Genomic DNA, 20,491 nt, shown 5'->3' on the forward strand with positions numbered 1-20,491 from the left:
CCAGCATGAACTCTGCAGCAGAGAGAGCCAATGCGTTGGTGGAACAATACATCCGGTGTTTTGTGGACTATCAGCAAGACAACTGATCAGACTTGCTACCCTTCGCCGAAGTGGCGTACAACAATGCGGTTCACAGCAGCACTGGATTTATTTACTCCTTTCCAGATTACCAGTGGCATGGAATTTGTTCCCATGCCTGAGCTGCCTAAAACGCCCTCCTCCATGTCTTTGAATGAATGGATGGACATACTAAAGAAAGGTTGGGAGAATACGAAGAAGGCTCTAGCAGATGCAGCAGAAGCCTACCAGAAGCAAGCTGAGAAACACCGCTCGCTCCAAAACCCCTTCCTTGTAGGGGACAAAGTTTTTGTGTCTACCAAATACTTAAGATTAGGAATGCCTAGCAAGGAATTTGGTCCAAAATTTCTAGGTCCATTCCCAATAGTGAAGATAGTTAACCCATTTACAGTTCAGCTCAGTCTACCCAGAAGTCTAGGGAAATTTGGCCCAGAATTTCATTGTAGCTTGTTGAAACCAGTAAATGGGTCTAGCATAAGAGCATCCACCCAAACTTTCTCTCCTCCTTTAGAGATAGAAGGGGAAACACCATCTATTCTATAGTGATAGGAGGGGAACCACAATCTGAGGTGGAAAAGATTGTAGACTCTAGGTTGAATAGGGGTCGCTTGCAGTATTTAGTGCAATGGAAGGGCTACCCTTTGTCTGAAGCCACTTGGGTGAAAAGTTGGAACTTAAAAGTGGAAAAGTTAGTAGAACAATTCCACGCGAAGTTTCCCGATAAGCCAAAGGGTCCCCTAGGGGGGGAAGTAGGTGGTTAATTTTTTATATGTTAACTTTTATGTTGTTCTCTTTTCAGGAAAGATTTTTCTTCTGAGGAGAGGCCGCCTGTCAGGCCTGCATTTATATTCCTTTTAGAATTTTGGCCTGCCACACTTTCTCTTATTTCATTATGCTGTTTCTTTAAGTATAGTCAATGGGAGGGGGGATTAGAAGGATTAGAATTTTGGAATGTATTGTTTTCATTCTTTGCTAGAAGTCAAGGTCATCCTTTGTCTCCGCACTTTCACACCTGACCGGAAGAAACTGGGCATGGACGCCAGCATGGAAGAAGATTGGACCATGTGATGGACTGTGGGTGTGGGGACAAGATCATGAACTTTTAACTGGGTGGGATTCTGATGTAACTTCCAGAGTTGGGATCCCCACAGCTATGTGCCAACATGCCTGCTTTATTAAATTGGAACTTTAATCATAGTTTTGCCTTCGATTCTGATTTGATTCTACATGGTATTTGGAACGCTGACATCAAGTTTGACACCCATGTCGTAGCTGGTCATGTGATCAAAATTCAACTGAGTCATAGTTATGAAAGTTGAGGTGTTGAGGTCATGTGATCGCCTTTTGCAATCTTCTGATAAAGTCAATGGGGAAGCCAAATTCCATTAACTGTATTACTAATTTTATTGAAATGATTCACTTAATCACTGTGGCAAGAAAGGTCATAAAATGAGGCAAAATTCACTTAACAACCATCTCACCTAGCAACAGAAATTTTGAGTTGAATTATAGTCATAAGTCAAGGACTACTTGTACTTTAATTCAAGCAATGCAAGCATCTTGTCCTTCAGCTGATGTCATGGGCACTGTTCCCTCTAAGGTGCGCGCGTGCGCGGCCGCGCACGTCGCTAGAAACCTCCGCGCAGAGATTTCTAACTGCCGCGCAGAGCTTTCTACCAAAGCAAACGTGGGGAAGTCCTTTGCAGGCAGCTAGAACTGGCCGCCTGCAAAGGACCTCCCCAGACTTGTTTTGATGAGCCGCCAGTCCTCTTGCTTCTTCTCCTTCACCAGCAAAGCTCCCGCAGTGGTGCCTCTCTCTCCACACGGAGCACCTGAGCTGGCCCCCGCGTTATCCCTCCCCCTTCCTCCTCTGCCGTGCTTTTGAGGCCGCGGGAGCTAGTAGGAAAGCGGCGGAGGTGGAGGCGATGGCAGGGATAACCCAGAGCCCAGCTGAGGTGCTCCGAGCGGAGGGGGAGGCACCACCGCCGCTGCTTTGCCGGTGAAGGAGAAGGAGCAAGAGGACTGGCGGCTTTGAAATGGTCCCGTCGGCTGCAGATTTGATTCAGCGTAAGCAGGGGCCGAACACATGCTGAGCCGACTTTGCGCAGTGAGGCGGAGTAATTCAACCCCCCCCCCAAAGAACACGTGTCTCTGTGTGTGTGTGTGTGTGTGTGTGTGTGTGTGTGAGAGAGAGAGAGAGAGAGAGAGAGAGAGAGAGAGAGTTGGATCAAAATTGGTGGCCAAAGGAGTGGAGGGAGGGAAGGAAGGAAGGAAGGAAGGAAGGAAGGAAGGAAGGAAGGAAGGAAGGAAGGAAGGAAGGAAGGAAGCCCTGCCCCCTGTGAAAAAAACTGAAGATGGAGCAGTGAATGAATAAGCCATAAAAGCAACAAACAGTTAATGCGTAAGTAAGCTGAGGAGGAAGTTCTCAACTAAGGAAGCAATATTAGAAAGAAATATAAAAAGCTCAATATGCCAAAACACTTATTTTAGTCTTCATTTAATTACTTGTATTGTAGTCTGATGTAACATCTTTTTAAAGTTAACGTTAGTTAGAAAAGATAGGGTACAAAACTTAAATAATAATAAAAATTCTACATTCATTTTGAAAAATAAATGCAATACTTGATTAATTTCATATCTTTATTTAAAATAGTTTTGGCATGGCATATCATTTTATTGACTCAGTTGGAAATGATGTGGATGTTGTATCTGATTCTGAGGCATATATATTCTTAAGTAACATAACATATAGCATATTGTCCAAACTTGCTAGACTATTTAATTGATCTTATTACTTTAAAGGGGGAGAGTTTCATGATAAATTATTTTATTACATTTATGTTGTATTTATATATTATATTTATTACATTTATATTCCACATTATATATTTGTATTGTTATTTTAGTGTTTATTGTCAATTTTGATAGATATATTGATATATCAATACTGATTTTAATCATACTAAATAACAATTACTGCTATTATTTATCAGCATTAAATATTTACATTTTTAATATCGAGTTAGTCATATTTTAGAATAATAGGATTATTTTTTAATAGGATAATTGGCAAAATCTAATTCAAATGTGATGGGTTGCATTCCAAAGGAATGTGAGAGGACAGGTTGCCTGCAAAATGCCAGGACCCAGGACCTGTTGGTGCCATGTCTCTCTCTAGCCAGTCTAATGATCTAAAAGCTGAGCAGAAGTCTTTTTTTTTTCAGGGTGAGCGGAAAAGTATAGTGTTTGAGTAGCACATTTTCATGCCTGGCATTCATCAGGCTGAAACCTCGCTCACAATTGGTGCTTGGCGCTTGGAATGTTGCGCAAATGTCCAGCAGACGAGACAGAAGTTCAAACTGTGGCTCTCTTAGGTGCTCAGGCATGAAACTGTGCCGCTCAAACACTATACTTTTCCGCTCACCCTGAAAAAAAATTAGAGGGAACATTGGTCATGGATATACAGGGAATTGTACTTACACTATTCTCTATCCTGGTTAGTTCATCCAAACTCTTGGATCCAGTTAATACTGTTGAGAAGGGATTTCTCAATCCAGTCTGGCCTGGAAAGATGAAGTTTCACTTCACTAACAAAAACAAGGTTTGTGAATGGTATTTCATCTAGGCTTGTGGTTCAATGTTCAAGTTCAGGTGACTATGGTAAGCCATAAGGTGGTTTTTGGTTTTTGCCTCAGTGTACGCTACTATATAAAGCTAGCCACATTGTTCTGTATATCAGTTTATGGCTCCATGGAGATGGCAAAGTTTATATATTGGATTTTTTTGGCTTCTGAAGGCATCAGAGATTTCTGGGTTGTAAGGTAAATAGACTGAATAGGACATATATATAGGTGTATATGTTTATATATGTGTGGCATTTGTGTGCTGTTGACTCCCCCAATGATTCTGGGCATTATAATTTTCTGGATAATTTTCTTATTATAATGCCCAGAATCATTGGGGGAGTCAACAGCACACAAATGCCACACATATATAAACATACACCTCAGATTCTCTCTCCATTGTAGGGATTTTTCTTGCCATACATGATTCTGCCCATCCAGTCTGAATTCCAAAGAAGGGGCTACTAAGGATATTGCTAGAACAAAGTTGTCAGCCAGAAGGCAGACTTTTCCAAGGGAAGCCCCAACATTATGGAACTTTCTTCCTCAGATGAGATGCCAGGCTCCAGCTCTCCTTGCATCCTGGAAGTCTCTTAAAAACATTAAAGTGAATCTTTGGTTTATGATGTGATTATGGACAGGCATCTGAGCATGCTATGGCTTCTTTATTAAACTTATCGTTTAGTATGAATATTTTCAGATTTTGTTTTTTCCTGTTGTGCATTGTCCAGTCTTTTCTGATTGAAATGGTTTACATCCCCAGGCTTATGGTTCTGGGGGATTTCAATTTGCCTTCGCTCGGTGAAGACTCTGATGGAGTGCAGGAGTTCACGGCCTCCATGACAGCCATGGGCTTGACCCAAGTAGTTCAGGGCCCAACCCACTCGGCAGGTCACATGCTCAACCTCGTATTTCTTTCGGAGCAGTGGACTTGTGATCTTGGTCTGAGGGGTAGTGAGATCATACCCCTGTCGTGGTCAGACCACTGAGACTTGACTTTCGGAGACCAAACCCCCACTGTAGGGAGGAGGAACCGACCAGGTGGTTCTGCCCCAGGCGACTTATGGACCCTTTGGGGTTCCAGACGGAGCTTGGGGTTATCCCTGATACCCTCGCCCGCAGTCCGGCGGAGACTCTAGTTGCTGCCTGGAATTTGGCAGCGACAGAGTCTCTTAACCGGATTGCGCTTCTACGGCCGCTCCGAGGCAGTGGATCCAGGAGGGCTCCTTGGTTTACTGAGGAACTCCGGGAGATGAAGCGCCGAAAGAGATGCCTAGAGCACCAGTGGAGATCCAGTAAATCCGAATCGAGAGCCCTTCATGGTATTGGGTCTGGGTACTTGAGAGACCGCCTACTGCCAATTACCTCCACCAGACCGATCAGATCGCATAGATTAGGCCTCCTCCGAATTCCATCAACGAGCCAATGTCATCTGGCAACTACCCGGAGGAGGGCCTTCTCAGTGGCTGCTCCGACCCTCTGGAATGAACTCCCCGTGGAGATTCGTACCCTCACCACCCTCCAGACCTTCCGCACTGCCCTTAAAATCTGGCTATCCCAGCAGGCCTGGGGCTAAGGACCTAACCCCCACCCGAATGGTATGACTGTTGTGTTATCTTTTAACAATGTATTGTATTTTGTTCATGACTTGTTTGTCCTCCCCTCCCCTGACTTGTGAGCCGCCCTGAGTCCCCTCAGGGAAAAGGGCGGCATACAAATAAAGGAACTGAACTGAACAAATAGTGTATACTTCTGAATTTTTTTAAATCTCATCTCACAAATCTGTTTGCTATTTTATTTCAATGGTATGATGTGATGATACTTAGGGACCGCTCAAAATGGCAGTTTATTGGCAAGTTACAGTTTCCCCCTTTCTTCTTCTTCAAAGCAGTCTGCTATGCGATTGCACAATGTCTTTAAAACAGTACAATTTCTATACTATGATCAGAGTAAACTTATGGTACATTGTTAGCTAGATTGCCAAAATAGTTCACGGATTCCAGATCATCTATGAAGGATGTAGCTGCCACACTAGCATTACCTGGTAAAAGAGGCCAAGTTCATATATTACCCTGATTTACTTAATAATGGTTTGATGAGTGAAACACAAAAGTCTGGATGGATTTCTAATTATCCTAAACTAGTTTGTTTAACCATACCTTATTGAATAATGTATTAATATAACACATTACTTCACAAACTGATAATTTTGTACTAGCTTAGTCTGATGTGTGAATTCAGCCATGTGGTGATTTTGATTTGCACTTTCCCCCAAACTTGGCATCTTCAGATGGCATTAGATTTCAACTCTTTCTTATAACATCAGCTCTTATTAAAATCAAACACAGTTGCAGAGTACCAGGTTCAACTACACAAATTATGCATAGCTAAATACTATTTTTTTGTACCTAACCTGGAGTTAAGAATAAAAACTCAAACTCTGATAGGATAAGATTGGGACTGCTTGCTGAAGTAGCTTCACCAGGTATTACAAACGGTGGAAACAACAGGTTTTGGTGGGAGGCAGTGTTCCCTCTACGGGTGCACGGGCACACACATGGAAAGTAAACACCGCGCAGCAGTTTCTAACTGCCGTGCAGTGTAATTTGCCCGACACGGACTGCAGTCTGCAGAGTGGCTGCACAATCACGATTGAAACCCCCTCCAGCTAAACAGGAGTCTTGAGGTGTAGCAGGGCAGCAAAGTGACTGGGTTGAGGACTTGAGGTGGCTCGGGATTCCTGGAGCAACTATTTAGAGGGAACATTGCCCACAGCTGCCTTTGCACAAGTTTAAGAAGGCTAAATTTGCCTCGTTGGGGGGGGGGGGAGTGAGTGATTGGCCGAAACTCGCTGAAAGAAAGTTCCGTGTCTTTCTGATCCGCATGATTAATTCAGCCTCTGAGATAAACGCATTGTGTGAAAGCAGCCGGCTATCTCTTCCTCTCCAGCATCCGTGCCTCGATTAATACATAAAAGCCCACAAGGGGTGGGGGTGGGGGCTGGTCGCGAACCAAGAACGAGCCAACTAAGCCGAGCGTGGGTTGCTCCGCAGAGAGCAACCCACGCTCGAGAGAAATGGCGGCAGTGACGCAACAAGGTAGAAAGTGAAGGCTGTTTCTCTTGATGCTACCCACCTGAGGCTCACATTGGCAAATCCAGGGCGGCACGGCAGCGATCCTAGACTCCCACCTAGAGCGTGCACGCCATAGAATCCAAATGCAGAAAGCAGGATCTGTTTCCTTGTGCATCTCTCTCTTTCAAAGAAAATCTTCCTTGTTCTACCTCTCCTGGCTGCAATCTCAGCTATCTTTGAGTCTCCAACTGGTCAAGTGACATCACGTGATATTTGATAACTCATTGGGATTTTCAAAGCCATTGAGAATATTTTTGCTTTTAAGCTAATTACACTTCCTATCTGTCAGTTTATCTGTGCAATTTTGTTGGATATTTTGGGTCACTAGTTACTATCATTAGTTATATGCAGAATTGTCTCCCAGAGCTCAGTAGTAATAGGTTACTGAAGCCACCTGTGTAGAGAGGAACAAATTGCCACAATTTTTTAAACAATCAGCAAACATTGTTGAACAGACAGGCAATAAATCCTTGAGTTTACAAATTAATGATGGAAGAAAACTGTTAGATGTGAATGAGACTTTATGCATGGGGATTTTAATCATTTTACTCATTTAAAATAGCAAATTGCATATAATATATTAAAATGAAGTATATCAAACATTTACTATTTTAATATTGCTAGTATTAAGTGCCATTTATATATTCATTTCAAAGCTCTTTTTTATTTAATCCAAAATGAGTTTAAAAAGATAATTGTGGTGAGTTTGCTTTTGAACAAATATTTCTAAATTTATTCGTTTACAATTTTTAAATTTTTATTAGTTTGATTTGATATAACACTGATTTCATTGTTGTCTTGGGTGACATCTGTGAAAAAAATTCAGGTGCTCAGCATGAAAATGTGCCGCTCAAACACTATACTTTTCCACCCACACTGAAAAAAAATTAGAGGGAACATTGGTGGAAGGGTAATAGCGTTCTGTGCAACTTCGGTGTTTCGTCATGCCAGCCACATGATCACGGAGACTTCTTTGGACAGCGCTGGCTCTTTGGCTTTGAAATGGAGATGAGCACCGCTCCCTAGAGTCGGGAACAACTATCACATATGTGCGAGGGGAACTTTTACCCTTACCTTTATGTGGAGTGGGGGCAGGGAAAAGGCGTCTTCAAAAAGTTGCTCATACTGCCAAGCCTTAATAAAAAGCGCACAAGAAACAGGGAATTTTACACACCTCCCTTCTTTCTCATCCCTGCAACTAGAACATCGGAAAGGTTTGCTGTGCCGTCCCACGTACAGATATTTCCAGAGAAATTGAGACTTTTTTTTACCGAAGATCGTCGACGAGAATAAATGACCGGGGAGTGGCATCCAGCAGGATGTGTATTTTAGTTCTTCTCCGGGTTGTGCGGTTTCTTTGGCTATTTTTAAAGAAAGCTATCCCAGTCCACTTAAAATGCGTCCACCTGTGCCCGTTCATCAGAGCCTTTTTAAAAGAAAAACCTTCGCTTCCCCCTTTTCTCCCGCCTCCCTCCTCAGGCGTCACAGCATCGCAGACTACATTTCCCAGAGAGCCCGGCGGCTGCCATGCAAAGCGAGAGCCGCGTGAGGTCGTCCTTCAAGACCTGCCGCCAGGTCCTCGGGCGGAGCCGACTTGAATCCTCGCCAACCGTCCGATTGGTCGCCGCGTTCCCTTTGCCGTGGGAAGCCGTGCTCTGGGTGAGCCTCGCTGGAGCCGAAGGAGGGTCCCGGGGAGGGAGGGTCGCGGGTCGCAGAGTGTCTATTTTGCAAGGCAGCCACAAAATTAGCCGCCGGGCAGGCTGATGGAGGAGACGACGCGTGCTCGGTTCACGGTCACGCAGAGTCGCCGCGGGGCTCTTCAGTGCTGCAAGGAATGCAACTTTAACCATGCTCAGAGGCACTGTTTTCTCTTTGTAAAGACAACCCCCCCGGGGGGGTGTCTCAGCTGTAGCTTAAGCTCCCCCCCCCACTTTCTTTGCCTCTAGTGTTGGTGCCCGCAGGGGAACTCGTGCATGGAGAGCAAGGTCCGTAAACCTGGTAGGGATGGTTGGCTATGATCCGGATTCCGAGTGTAGCTCCCTGTCGACTCTGAAGGTAGCAGCGGCAGGATCCGCTTCCGGATTGGTCACTCGGGCAATGATCGGCCCTTTTGATGTGCTGAAGATTCGATTTCAGGTATTCTCTTTATGACGTTGGATCAACCAGAAGAAGGTGGTTGAAGGTGGACCCTCCGTTCTTCTATCTAAGGAGCTGATTTGGCCATTAGCTTTGCATTTCCAGAAGTTCTTTAATTTAATGACAGAGCCTGCTATTTTCCCCCCTCTGCTGCTTGCATAATGTTTGCTTCAAGACAGAAACGCAGCTGAAGATTTTTTTTAAATTTCTTCAAGCATGGATTAGATAACATATAAGTATAACCATGATTATGATTACAGGAAGTGGATGCGAATACAAGGGAATATTAAGATAGGGTCGGTAGGCATCTGGTGCGCTTATGCACACCCCTTAAAAGACCTCTTTGGAATGGGGTGAGGTCGAAGGTAGACAGTCTAAGGTTAAAGTTTCTGGGGTTTGGGGAAGAAACCACAGAGTCAGGTATTCAGGTAAAGGAACAGAAGGTGGTTCTTCAGTTGAAGGCACTGATGCAGCAATCCAGAGCTACTATGGTAGTTCTGATAGGTATATGGAATCGGAGGCAGGTGGCTTCTAGGAGAAGGTAGAAGGCAATCTTTCCTGATGTATCTGGTTTTTGAGATGGACTTCCACCAGCATCTGAGGAATGACTTCCTGCCTGAGCTAGCATCGCTGCTTCTCTGCTTGTATTGTGCAACTTAGTGTAGTGGTTTTCCTTGGGTGTTGCAGCTTTGGTAAGGAAGCCCGATGATTATTACCTAGGGCTTTTTGAAGGTTTGCCTTTTTACTCCAGGGTTTGTTTTTTGAAAAAAAAAATATGTTGGCCCCTTTAAAAGATGATTAACTTTTTCTTTCTATATAGTCTAAGCTTTGGGGAAGATGTTGTAGTCTAATATTTTCCCTTTCTAATTGGCACAACATTTGGGATGAACCTTCTGAAATTAGAGGCCAATGTTGTATGTTCGACCTTCCAGGTGATAGAAGTTGCTGGAAGGCTAGGTTGGGTCTATGCCTATTCTAAAGTAGCAAAGTAATTGCAGGTCCTCAACCTACTACCCCACTTGAGGCCAGAATTTATGTTGCTAAGTGAGAAATTTGCTAAGAGAGGTTTTGCCCCATTTTATGACTTTTCTTGCCACATTTGTTAAGTGAATTGGTGCAATTGTTAAATTAGTAACACGGTTGTTAAATGAATCTGGCTTCCCCATTGACTTTGCTTGTTAGAAGGTCAAAAAAGATGATCACATGACATCTGGACACTACAACTTTCATAAATATGAACCAGTTGTCAAGCATCTGAATGTAAATGACGATTTTGCTGCAGCAGTCATAAGTGTAAATAAAAAAGTTACTTTTATCAGTGCCCTTGTAACTTTAAACAGTCTTTAAATGAACGGTTGTAAGTCAATGACTACCTGTATTTATATATTTCCTGCCAGGATAAATAGTGATTATTTCCAGATAAATAAGTATATATCAGACAATATCACACTTTCTGATGATAAATATCATGGCCCTAAGATATTTTGGAGACTTAAATTTTCCAGATAAGAATTAGAAATTTACTCATGCTGTCATTTTTCAGCTTCAGATAGAGCAGCTTTCCTCCAAAAATCCACATGCGAAGTATCATGGTATCTGGCAGGCTGCTGGTAAAATTTTTCAGGAGGAAGGGGTCACTGCATTTTGGAAAGGTCATGTCCCCGCTCAACTTCTTTCCATCACATATGGGGCTGTGCAGGTGAGAATCAAACAATATTTTATCTATTAAGCCTGAAAACTGACAATTTTCTTAACTTCCAGAGTGATCTGTTTAGCTGCCTTCTTATATTTCTTTTCAAAAACTGACTTTTTAAAAAATTAATATGACGCAATTGAGTTGTTAATATGGAATGTTATGACTCTGGGACTAAAGATTTATTCTTACCAAAACTTGGGATTTCATATTAACTTTTCTTTGTGTACTTTCTGTTCAGGTAATAAGTTAATTTAAGTAATTTTAAATACTAATTCAGAATCTCCATGTTTTCACAAGAGTAATATCCTATTTTCTTTTGTCCAGTCTTTGTGCTCTGTCAATCCCTCTCTTAGAGCCCAAAAAACTCTTTGCTGTATTTTTCCTGCTACTTTTCATCCCAGATCCTGAAATGCAAAATAAAATCTGTTGATTTTTGCCAAATGATGAGAAGCACAGCAGCTGCCTCTTCTTGTTTTGATTATTTAATTATGTTGGATACTAGTTTGTAAACTGATATAATTCTGAGGAGTTTAAGTTCTTTCTCAAATGTTGGATATGTTCACGTAAAATGCTAACAGTATAAATTGAGGCAGGTTTTGCCCAGTTATTAAGGTTCAGATTTTTGCACTTTCAGAGACATCCACCATCCTAAATCCTATAAATGAAATAAGTGAAAAAATGATTCAGGCATAAAAAAAAATAGTAATTAATGAATTACTTCAGAGATGTAAAACCTGAATTTTTGGACCACATGCATTAACAGAAATTATTCTTTGAAAAAAATCCTTGTGTGATTGGTGGCTCTCCTAAATCAAATATGTGCATTTCTGATTGTTTTGGTTTTCTTTTCCTAGTTTGTCAGCTTTGAATTTCTGACAAAGCTGGTGCACCATGGCACAACTTACGATGCCCGTGATTTCACTGTACACTTTATCTGTGGTGGACTGTCTGCTTGTGCTGCTACTGTGACAGTTCAGCCCCTTGACACGTTGCGCACACGCTTGGCTGCCCAAGGAGAACCGAAGGTAAGAGATGGATGAAAGATTTACCACCCAGATTAATTCTGCTCTTGCTACTTGGACAATATTCTGGTTCCTTACTTTACACCAACAGTATTTATTTAATGAAATGACACCATTCTGACTTGTTTCCTACTTAGAGTCTTAGGGCAACAGAGATTAATGCATTTATTATGGTATAAGCTTTCATAAGAGGAGATGTCCTCTTTATGTGTCACAAGATTCTTGGTTGATCTGTCAGGGAACTGACAGGCAAGGCTAGGAGGAGTCCTTGGGGCTGAGGGAGAAATAAGTATGCAGAGTCCCAAAGGGTGAAGATCACGTGATAGGGACAAGTGAGGGGAAGTCTTTGATAAACAGCTGCATCTTGAGAAAAGCTATAATCCTGATAGGGAAGCAACCTGACAAATAGGCAACCACCATCCATCAAGATGTACAGTATGTGGGAATTAGATCAATATGACTTATTTACCAAAGCAGAGTTATTTTGGCTTAACATGTTTGAAACCAGCCATTTTAGTGTGCAGTATTCAGATGCAAAGTGGGAGAGATGTCAAGGTCTCTTTATCTGTCAACAGCTCTGTAAAAGAAGTCACTGTTCACCTAAGAAAATATGTGTTTTAACTTAAGACGCTCCTTATTCTAAAACACGTTAAATTTCCCCTCAGACGTTAAGTTTTCTGTGGGAACAGTCTTTGCTTCTCTTACACAAATTTGAAATTCTGTGCTCAGAAATGCTTACTTCTGCACAGAAAAAGTATTATGGCTGCAGAATAAGCTATGCAAGTCTATATACTGTTGTGCAGATAGGCATCATAGAAACCGTTCTTTGCATAATAGATCATTTTGCTTTTCAGTACCCCGTTGAGAGGCAGCTGCATGGGAAGAGCAAAGGGTAGCATGAGCATTGTCTGGTCATGACAAAAAGTCACAGGGCCTTTGCTGCCAGAGATCTATGCCTGGCACATGGGAGAGGGGCTTCCCTGAGATCAGTCTTTAGAAAATCCATAGGGATGCTTTTCTCTCCCTCCCTCCCTCCCTCCCTCCCTCCCTCCCTCCCTCTCTCTCTCTCTCTCTCTCTCTCTCTCTCTCTCGTTAAGCTTTTAACTGGTTAATTGCTTTTGGTAATGATTTTATTGTGATGTGTTTTCGAAGCTTTATATTCTTTTTAAAAAATTCTTAGTCAACTGGAGTGCTCTTCAGAGGAGAAAAATGAATGATAATAGCCATACTGCTAGGATCTTCCAATATATTAAAATGTCTTATGTTCTTGAGAAGAACTCAATGACTATGAAGGCCAACAGCAGTTAATGCAGGGGTGAAATTCAGCAGGTTCTGACAGGTTCTGTAGAAACAGTAGTGGAAATTTTGAGTAGTTCGGCAAACCAGCAAAGACCACATCTAGCTAGCCCCAGAGTGGGGTGGGAATGGAGATTTTGCAATATCCTTCCCCCAGGTTGGGGAGGGAATGGGGATTTTGCAGTATCCTTTCCCTACCATACCCACCAAATCACGCTCACCAAGCCAGACCACGCCCACCAAGTCATGCCCACAGAACTGGTAGCAAAAAAAATTGAATTTCACCACGAAGCTAATGAACTGATACCTGTGATTTCACATGTTGTGCCTATGATAATAATGCCTTTAAGAACATCAAACAACAACATCTGCCTATCTCGGGTCCTTGGGAAGGATTCAATAGGTGGAGAAAAATGCCAAATCCAGTCTAAACATATAATGATGACCAAAAGTGTTAAGGGACAGATAGATAACCATTTTTGGTAACTAGCAGGAGTGGCACCTCTTAATAGTTGGAGCTTTTTGACAGCATAGCTGAAATCTGGCTTCTATACTGAGAGCAAAATTTGCATCATGGTCAAAGAAAGATGCTCCTCCTTAAATTGTTTTAGATTTACAGGAACCTTCGCCACGCTGTGGTCAGCATGTACCAGAAGGAAGGGCTGCTGACTTTCTATAGGGGACTGACCCCAACCATTATTGCCATTGTTCCTTATGCCGGCTTCCAGTTTTCCTTCTACAGTCTCCTGAAGAGGGTGTACAACTGGATTGCTCCAAGAGAAGAGATGAAGAAAGGTTGGTGCCAATGGTGGAGCTGGGCAGGGAAAAGGGGGCAGGTCTAAGTTGGGCTTAGAAAGTCTGCTGCCTCAAGGTTGGAAATCAGTTGGCGGCAAAACTGTAAGTGTGAAATCAGTAAGTAAATAGGAACCCATTGAGAGCTTTTTCATAAAGATAACCCTAGCCCTGTGACTTGGGCTTTTCCTGTGTTGACCAATCCAGGGCTTTGAAGGGCAGGATCAGTGTTAGCTTTGGAGTGCTTCCCTCCACTTCTAACCTCTTGGTTTTTCAGGTAATATTAAAAACTTAGTGTGCGGCAGCTGTGCTGGTGTCCTCAGCAAAACCCTGACCTATCCCTTTGACTTGTTCAAGAAGCGGCTGCAAGTGGGTGGCTTTGAACAAGCCAGGGCGGCCTTTGGGCAGGTGAGAGGGGATTTGGCTTGTGGAAATCTTTATTGTCCCCCTTCCTCTTTTTCTGTGCCAAGTATATCAGGCAGTAGTGTGTATCTGCTGAAACAACCAGACTTTCCCTTTTTATGCAACATCTGAATGAGGAGTTCTGCCTCACCTGTTCTCCTGCCCTTATTTTAGTCTTTCTCAACCATGTCATGTCCAGGTGTGTGGACTTCAACTCACAGAATTCTCCTCAATGGCCATGTGGGCTGTGGGATTCTGGGAGTCGAAGTCCCACCCACCTGGAAGTTGCTACGGTTGGGAAACACTGCCTTTGATGAAGACATTACTAGAAGTATGTTCTGCCCACCACTGAGAACTTGTGGCTTTGATGCTTGTAGCTTCCAAGTTAATGCTGGATGCATTGCTTGTAATGGAGCCATTGCTGCCCCCCCCGCCCCGACCATTTCTAGATGAGAACCTGGAACTGATGCTTTCCCTCCTCCCCCTTTCTCCTGTTCCATGCAGAATGGTGGAGTTTATAACATTGTGTTTTTGCTCGGTTTGCAGTTGAATGAACTACAGTTTGTGCAAACCACAGTTGCCCATATTTTGACATAGATTGCTTTGTTATACACAGAGCCTAGTATTTTAAATTGTGTGTGAAGAAGAGAAGAAGAAGCAGTGGGAGCACCTGAACTCAAGGCTTTTCACATCTTGTTCATGTAATAATAAGGCACAACCTATATTTGCCTTTAGTTGGTACCCCCTTATTCAACCACCTTCTTTCAAAGTATTGCACATACACCCTTTCACAATAAACCTGTGTTATAAATGTTTGTGCTAAGTTTCTTTTTTGTTCAACAAGCCAGTTTTTGGTGGCTTTTTCCCCCTAAATCTCAATCCATAGCTCTTAAGTATACTGCTCCTGATTCTTTTTTTCATTTTCTGTCTGGCGACCCATATGCATAATCTGGCTGTGCGGTGCTTCAGTTTCCATAAGAGAGCACGGACATAAACATTTCTTGCCATGACTTTCCCCCACAATTACATGAGACTGAATCATTGGTGGGTTCCTACCGGTTCAGACCAGTTCGGACAAACCGGTAGTGGTTTGGCGGCCTGAGTCCTTGGAACCAGCAGTGACCCAGGCCTGCCATGCCCCCGAAATGATTCCCCTGTTGGCGCCATTGGCGCCACCATCTTGTTTTTCAGTTCTGAGCATGCACAGAACAATTGTAATTGCACTGGGCATGCGTGCACGCAAAGCGTGCACATGAGCAAACCGGCAGTAGTGCCAGCCGGAACCCACCCCTGGACCTGTTATGTCTAGGAGAAAAGACTTTGTACCCAGCCTGAATCTCTACTCTGGTTCACTCACTTCTTGTGTCTCCAGGTTCGAACATACACTAGCATCATGGACTGTGCCCGACAGATAATCATCGATGAGGGACCCAGGGGATTCTTCAAGGGCCTCTCCCCAAGTTTGCTGAAGGCTGCTTTCTCCACCGGCTTCACCTTTTTCTGGTATGAGCTCTTTTGCAATCTTCTGCTAACAATGCAAAACTCCGGTGGTTCCAAGAAGCAAGAAGGCTAATGTAAGCAAGGGTTGCTGCCTGCCTCCAGTGGATGTTCTTGGAGTGTAATTCTGGCAGCTGCAGTCATCATTGTCAGAGACTGAAGAGTGAGGCATGGCATATGGGATTGAAGAGTCGAGACAAGTGACTCTTTGGCCAAGCCCACAATGCACATCGCTTGTTGGTTTGGTTCAAAACAGAAACGGTGGCTCACCTCAACACTTGCTCAGGTTGTCTCGTTAGTCTGCAGCTACTGCATTTGTGAGTCTTGATGAGGTTCATCATCAAGGCCTCTGAAGATCTTTGTTGCAAAGGTGTAAGGTGTGTCTACTTTTTCTATTGTTTCACAACAGAGAGTTTGAATCAGACCCCAGTTCACATATCAAAAACCCCTTTTGTGACCCTGGAAACTTGGTACCCTTAAACCGAACCATATATTGATACTGGATGGTCAGACTCCTCCAGCATGGGCAATTTGCAAAGTCTGTGATAAGCTGGAGGTCCTGGCATTCAGTAGTGCCGATGGGACATTTGCTTAATAGACAAATACCTGCCTTGGCCATTCAGCCCGGCAGTAAAAATGCAATAGCTGTTTTGTCAGGTGATTCCCCCAATCCCTTGTCTCTTGGCCGAGGTTCTTGCAGGCCTTGTGATTTTGCAGTGTTTCATTAATGAGTCTGTGGAAATTATCTGTTGCCAAAAACCTAAAGAAAGTAGAGGAAGCTCTGCATGTATAGCTTTCCCTTCTCTGTTAGCAGGGCAATTAGTGTTCATGATTCCTCTTGCCCTGCTCATGCATAAATATATTTTGCCACTACTCCAAATTAAAAATAGAGGGCAAGCATATAAGGGACCTTTAAATTAAGACACTTATAGTTTTGCACTATCGACTTCTCCCTTCTTCCTAAAACACACATGCTGGATCTAAATTCTTAAGAAGTTTTCATTTTAAATTCTTCCATTTTGAATCAAAGTGATGAAAAAAAATAGTGTTGACTATACAGGTCAGTTTCGTTTTGTGATAGGATACATCTTTTAAATTATTGTAATGATTTTCTTAAACAATGTTATCCCCTGATGTTATCCGCCCCCCCCACCAAAAAAGCTCTGTAATAACAAAGGATAATTTTTTTCAGCAAACTCTTTAACATTTAGTGAAAAAGGAGTTGAAGAAGACCATTTACCTGGCTGAATTTGGCCAATTTTATATATGATGAAAGCTATAAAGGAAATTAATCGATTGGTGCGATCTTGTCGAAGTTTACTCAGAAATAAATTCCACTATGCACATTTAGAATTGCAGCCTTTACTTTCCAAGTATTGATAGATTTCTCATTTCCTGGTACATACTCTGTATTTTCATTAAAAAGTTCACAGCAATTGAGTAAGTAAATTTGCTTTAAGGCGTTGTTCTCCCAAGTTGAATATTCTTGGACAAATTCAGTTTTGCTTGATATAAAATATATGAGTTGTCATAGTCCCAGTTTCACACACAGGAAGATTCTTTCCCCATTTTTTATGCACTTATCTGTAAAATGTAAATGTTAAAAGCATAAAAATAATGTATATTTATTTATTTAGATATTTTTGGTACTCTATAACCTTTGCATGGTATCTCGGGAAAAAGCAACCTGACAGGATAAGAAGAGTTGGGAAATCACCAATTTTCTTACAACAATGAAATTGATTTCCACTCCATGACCTCCTTTCAGCATAAGACAATCCACATTCAGATATACTACTAAGTTGAAGGTACTGTAGTAATACACAAGAACACTCCAGTTTGATATATACCTGATAGATATATAAGCAAAGCTTCTGAAAAGAGAGAGGTTTAAAAAAATAGATTTGTTTCCAGCAGTATCTGCAAATTATTTTTATAAAACTTCCAGTACTGGCAGGATGGATTTTAATTCTTTTGGTATCAAACCATGCTGAATCAGTAGGATCAGAACCGTTGATGTTTGGAAGCACAGAGACAGCAAACAGGAAAGTTTCAAGTTACTTTCTTTTGCTTACCTACTGGGTCAGGTTGTTCCCTGTACTCTTATCTGTATTTATTTTCATAAGAGCTGTGAAAGTCACATTCCAGCTACATTGCACACCATTGGAACAGCCCTGATTTGTGCAAACTTTGCTTTATGTACCCTAAGAACAAAGGTTGCTTGTATCTCTCTGAAATGTTTGTTTTGTACAGGTGGGTTCTCTTCCCAAAGTGTTCATAGGCCTTTCCTTCTTTTGTTGTCTGAGATTGGAATTGCTGATTCAGATTCTTTCTAAAGTGCACTTGGGAAGGATTGGCTCCTTTATCAAAAGGCAAACAACAGGTTCACCAGAGGCGCAGCAACAACTGTCCTTGACATGTTTTTTATTTATTATTTCATTTATCAAATTTTGAAGCCATTGGCTCCTTAATGAATCTGGATAGATTGAAGACAAAAGACAATAAATATGAATAAGAACACTACTGACTAGACCAGTGTTTCTCAACCTTGATAACTTTAAAATGGGTGAACTTCAACTCCCATAATCCCCCAGCCAGCTTTCTCCCAGAATTTCCCTGCCCCAGCATGGTGGTTGAATAATTATGGGAATTGAAGTCCACCCATCTTAAAATTGTCAAGCAGGCAAGCATGAAGTTACAGCCTTCCAAAGAAAGAAGGAGCACTTCACATTTGTAGTCTCCAAATATAAGCTGGGTCACTTATCTTTCAGTTCTCCTCTATCCTTTAGTGCCTCCTTCAATCTGCTTCCTCAAATATGTTAATTGGAAGATATTGTGCCTTATGACGGTGCCAAAATCAGTGTATACTTTAATACTTCAGTGTTTACAAGACAACATAACATTGCCAGGTCAGCAGTCAGCAGGTCTCTCTCCAAACCTCCAAAATGGTTGATGGTTATTAGCTGGGCACCTATGCCAATGAGAACCCAGTACAGATTTGTACTCCTAGTACTGTAATCTAAATTATCTTTGTTGACATCTAGGGTTGTGCAAGGTTTCAGATTCCATTACTGAGATTTTTGTTCACTCCCTGTGTTTAACATGAATGCTTAATCTATAACACTGTATCTGTATTTTTCATATAAAGAGTTTTTTTGTGTGAGGCTGAGACAGTTTGGACCATCCAGTTTTCTAGCATAGAACATGTGTCTGTCTTGAAAGAAAAATAAATATATAAATATATTTATCATAAATTTGTGGATTCTTTTTTTCTTTTTGCAATCACAACACACTTCTTCTGAGAATTCAATGGAGGTAAGGCAGGTAAACATCCCTTTTCATTGTAGTGCACCTAAACAGTACCTAAGAAGGACTTGGGAAAGGCAGCTGGTGTTTGGCAGGGAAAGACTATTAATGCTTTTTATAAACAGTGTCCTTAAAATCTGGTTATTGTATTTGGGAGTCTGTTACAAATAAAAAGATATCAATTGAGAGGCTGTTGGTGTTGGAAACCTGGAGGGGAGGAAAAGGCCAAGTTCAACATTGATAAGACTGGATGGCTGTGTGGTTTTGTGCCCCACCTCCAGCAATAGGGATCTTATCTTTAGTCCTGAACTAAGTTGCACTTGCTTATTTGGGGCTTGTGCATAGCTTTATGAAAGCACAGCTTCTGTTCGTGGCTGAAAATTGTTCACATAAATCCAATCTATGTCTCAATTGTACCCTTCTCTTTTAGAAGCCACACATGCTTTAGTCACCTTACACCTGGGCTACTGGGCAATGTGATGGGCATGGAGTTGCCATTCAACTACAGCTGGATATGAATGCAGTGACACAGGCAATTATGGGCATGACACATGTTGCTCATAGCACCTTTGCTCTATGAGCTGCACTGAATATTGACAGGTTTCCAGAGATAATTCAAGGTGTTGGTTATCACTTATAAAGCTTTGATGACGTGGTTATCTAAAAGACTATCTCTCTTCCCCAGCTTCAGCTCAACCAATACAATTGGGCAGAGCAGGCAGGCATATTCCACCTGCTTGTGTTCCGTTTCTGATGTATTCTTTTGCAGATTTTTTTTTAAAAAATGGGATATTATCTCCATAGAAAGGGAATTCTGATGTCCAATGACAGGTATAATGTAGTGTTCCTTCTAAATTCAGGTACTGTAATGTAGCGCATTATAGTAGAGGATGCGGTCCCTGGCCTCTATGGTGATTCAAGAAAAGCATTTGAGAATATGCAGCAGTAGCATTAGTGGAGATGTGGTGATATGCGAGAAGATTTTAAAAAGGACTTTGAAAGTGTTGTGCATGTTAATGAATATATTTATAATATTTATATTATATATTTTGAGAGGTAAGTAATCTACCCATTTATATTTAGTTTTAATTATGATGGTCTCTAGCTCCTGAATTTCTGTCAGAGTTTCCCCATGTTATATTACAACTCTCATTAATCCTCAAAACTATCTATGTTGGTTTGAATTTATGAAAGTTAAATAAAGACTACATATTGCCAATCTGCACCAGTAATTATTTCAGTTAGTGTATATCACTCACGAGACATCAGTAATTGGCTGTTGGATCAGCAATAATACAGAAAGGCAACCAAACAGATTAACTCTTGGAGGATCCAATCTGGATCGGTCACCGGGACCAGATAGTTAGTTTTTCCAAGCCTTCGGACTCATGCTGGAGCTCATCCTGCAGCCCTCTGGTCCCGGTGACCGACCCAGATTGGATCCTGCAACATTATCCCAAGACATGCAATATTTTGCCTTCATTCCAAGTGTGATAAAGCCACACTAGG

General features: G+C 42.0%; 1 protein-coding gene across 1 annotated transcript; it reads left to right on the top strand.

The window, feature by feature from the left end:
- Positions 1 to 8,349: 8,349 nt before the first annotated feature.
- On the top strand, positions 8,350 to 17,022 carry SLC25A19 (solute carrier family 25 member 19). The gene is made up of 7 exons (XM_014064338.2): positions 8,350 to 8,494; positions 8,782 to 8,971; positions 10,515 to 10,670; positions 11,522 to 11,692; positions 13,597 to 13,780; positions 14,055 to 14,185; positions 15,552 to 17,022. Exons 2-7 carry the CDS (start codon positions 8,840 to 8,842, stop codon positions 15,750 to 15,752), a joined length of 975 nt encoding a protein of 324 aa, XP_013919813.1. The 5' UTR covers positions 8,350 to 8,494; positions 8,782 to 8,839; the 3' UTR covers positions 15,753 to 17,022.
- Positions 17,023 to 20,491: the final 3,469 nt, after the last annotated feature.

This window comes from Thamnophis sirtalis, unplaced genomic scaffold (assembly GCF_051295495.1).
Source record: "Thamnophis sirtalis isolate CommonGarterSnake01/CBP01778 unplaced genomic scaffold, rThaSir2_p1.2 scaffold_3, whole genome shotgun sequence".
NCBI lineage: Eukaryota > Metazoa > Chordata > Lepidosauria > Squamata > Natricidae > Thamnophis > Thamnophis sirtalis.

Excerpts from the sequence above, each read along its gene's own strand:
- SLC25A19 (XM_014064338.2), top strand. The coding sequence starts at position 8,840 with ATGGTTGGCTATGATCCGGATTCCGAGTGTAGCTCCCTGTCGACTCTG. Across the intron at positions 8,972-10,514 it reads TGCTGAAGATTCGATTTCAG|CTTCAGATAGAGCAGCTTTC; the intron begins GTATTCTCTTTA and ends GTCATTTTTCAG. Across the intron at positions 11,693-13,596 it reads CTGCCCAAGGAGAACCGAAG|ATTTACAGGAACCTTCGCCA; the intron begins GTAAGAGATGGA and ends AAATTGTTTTAG.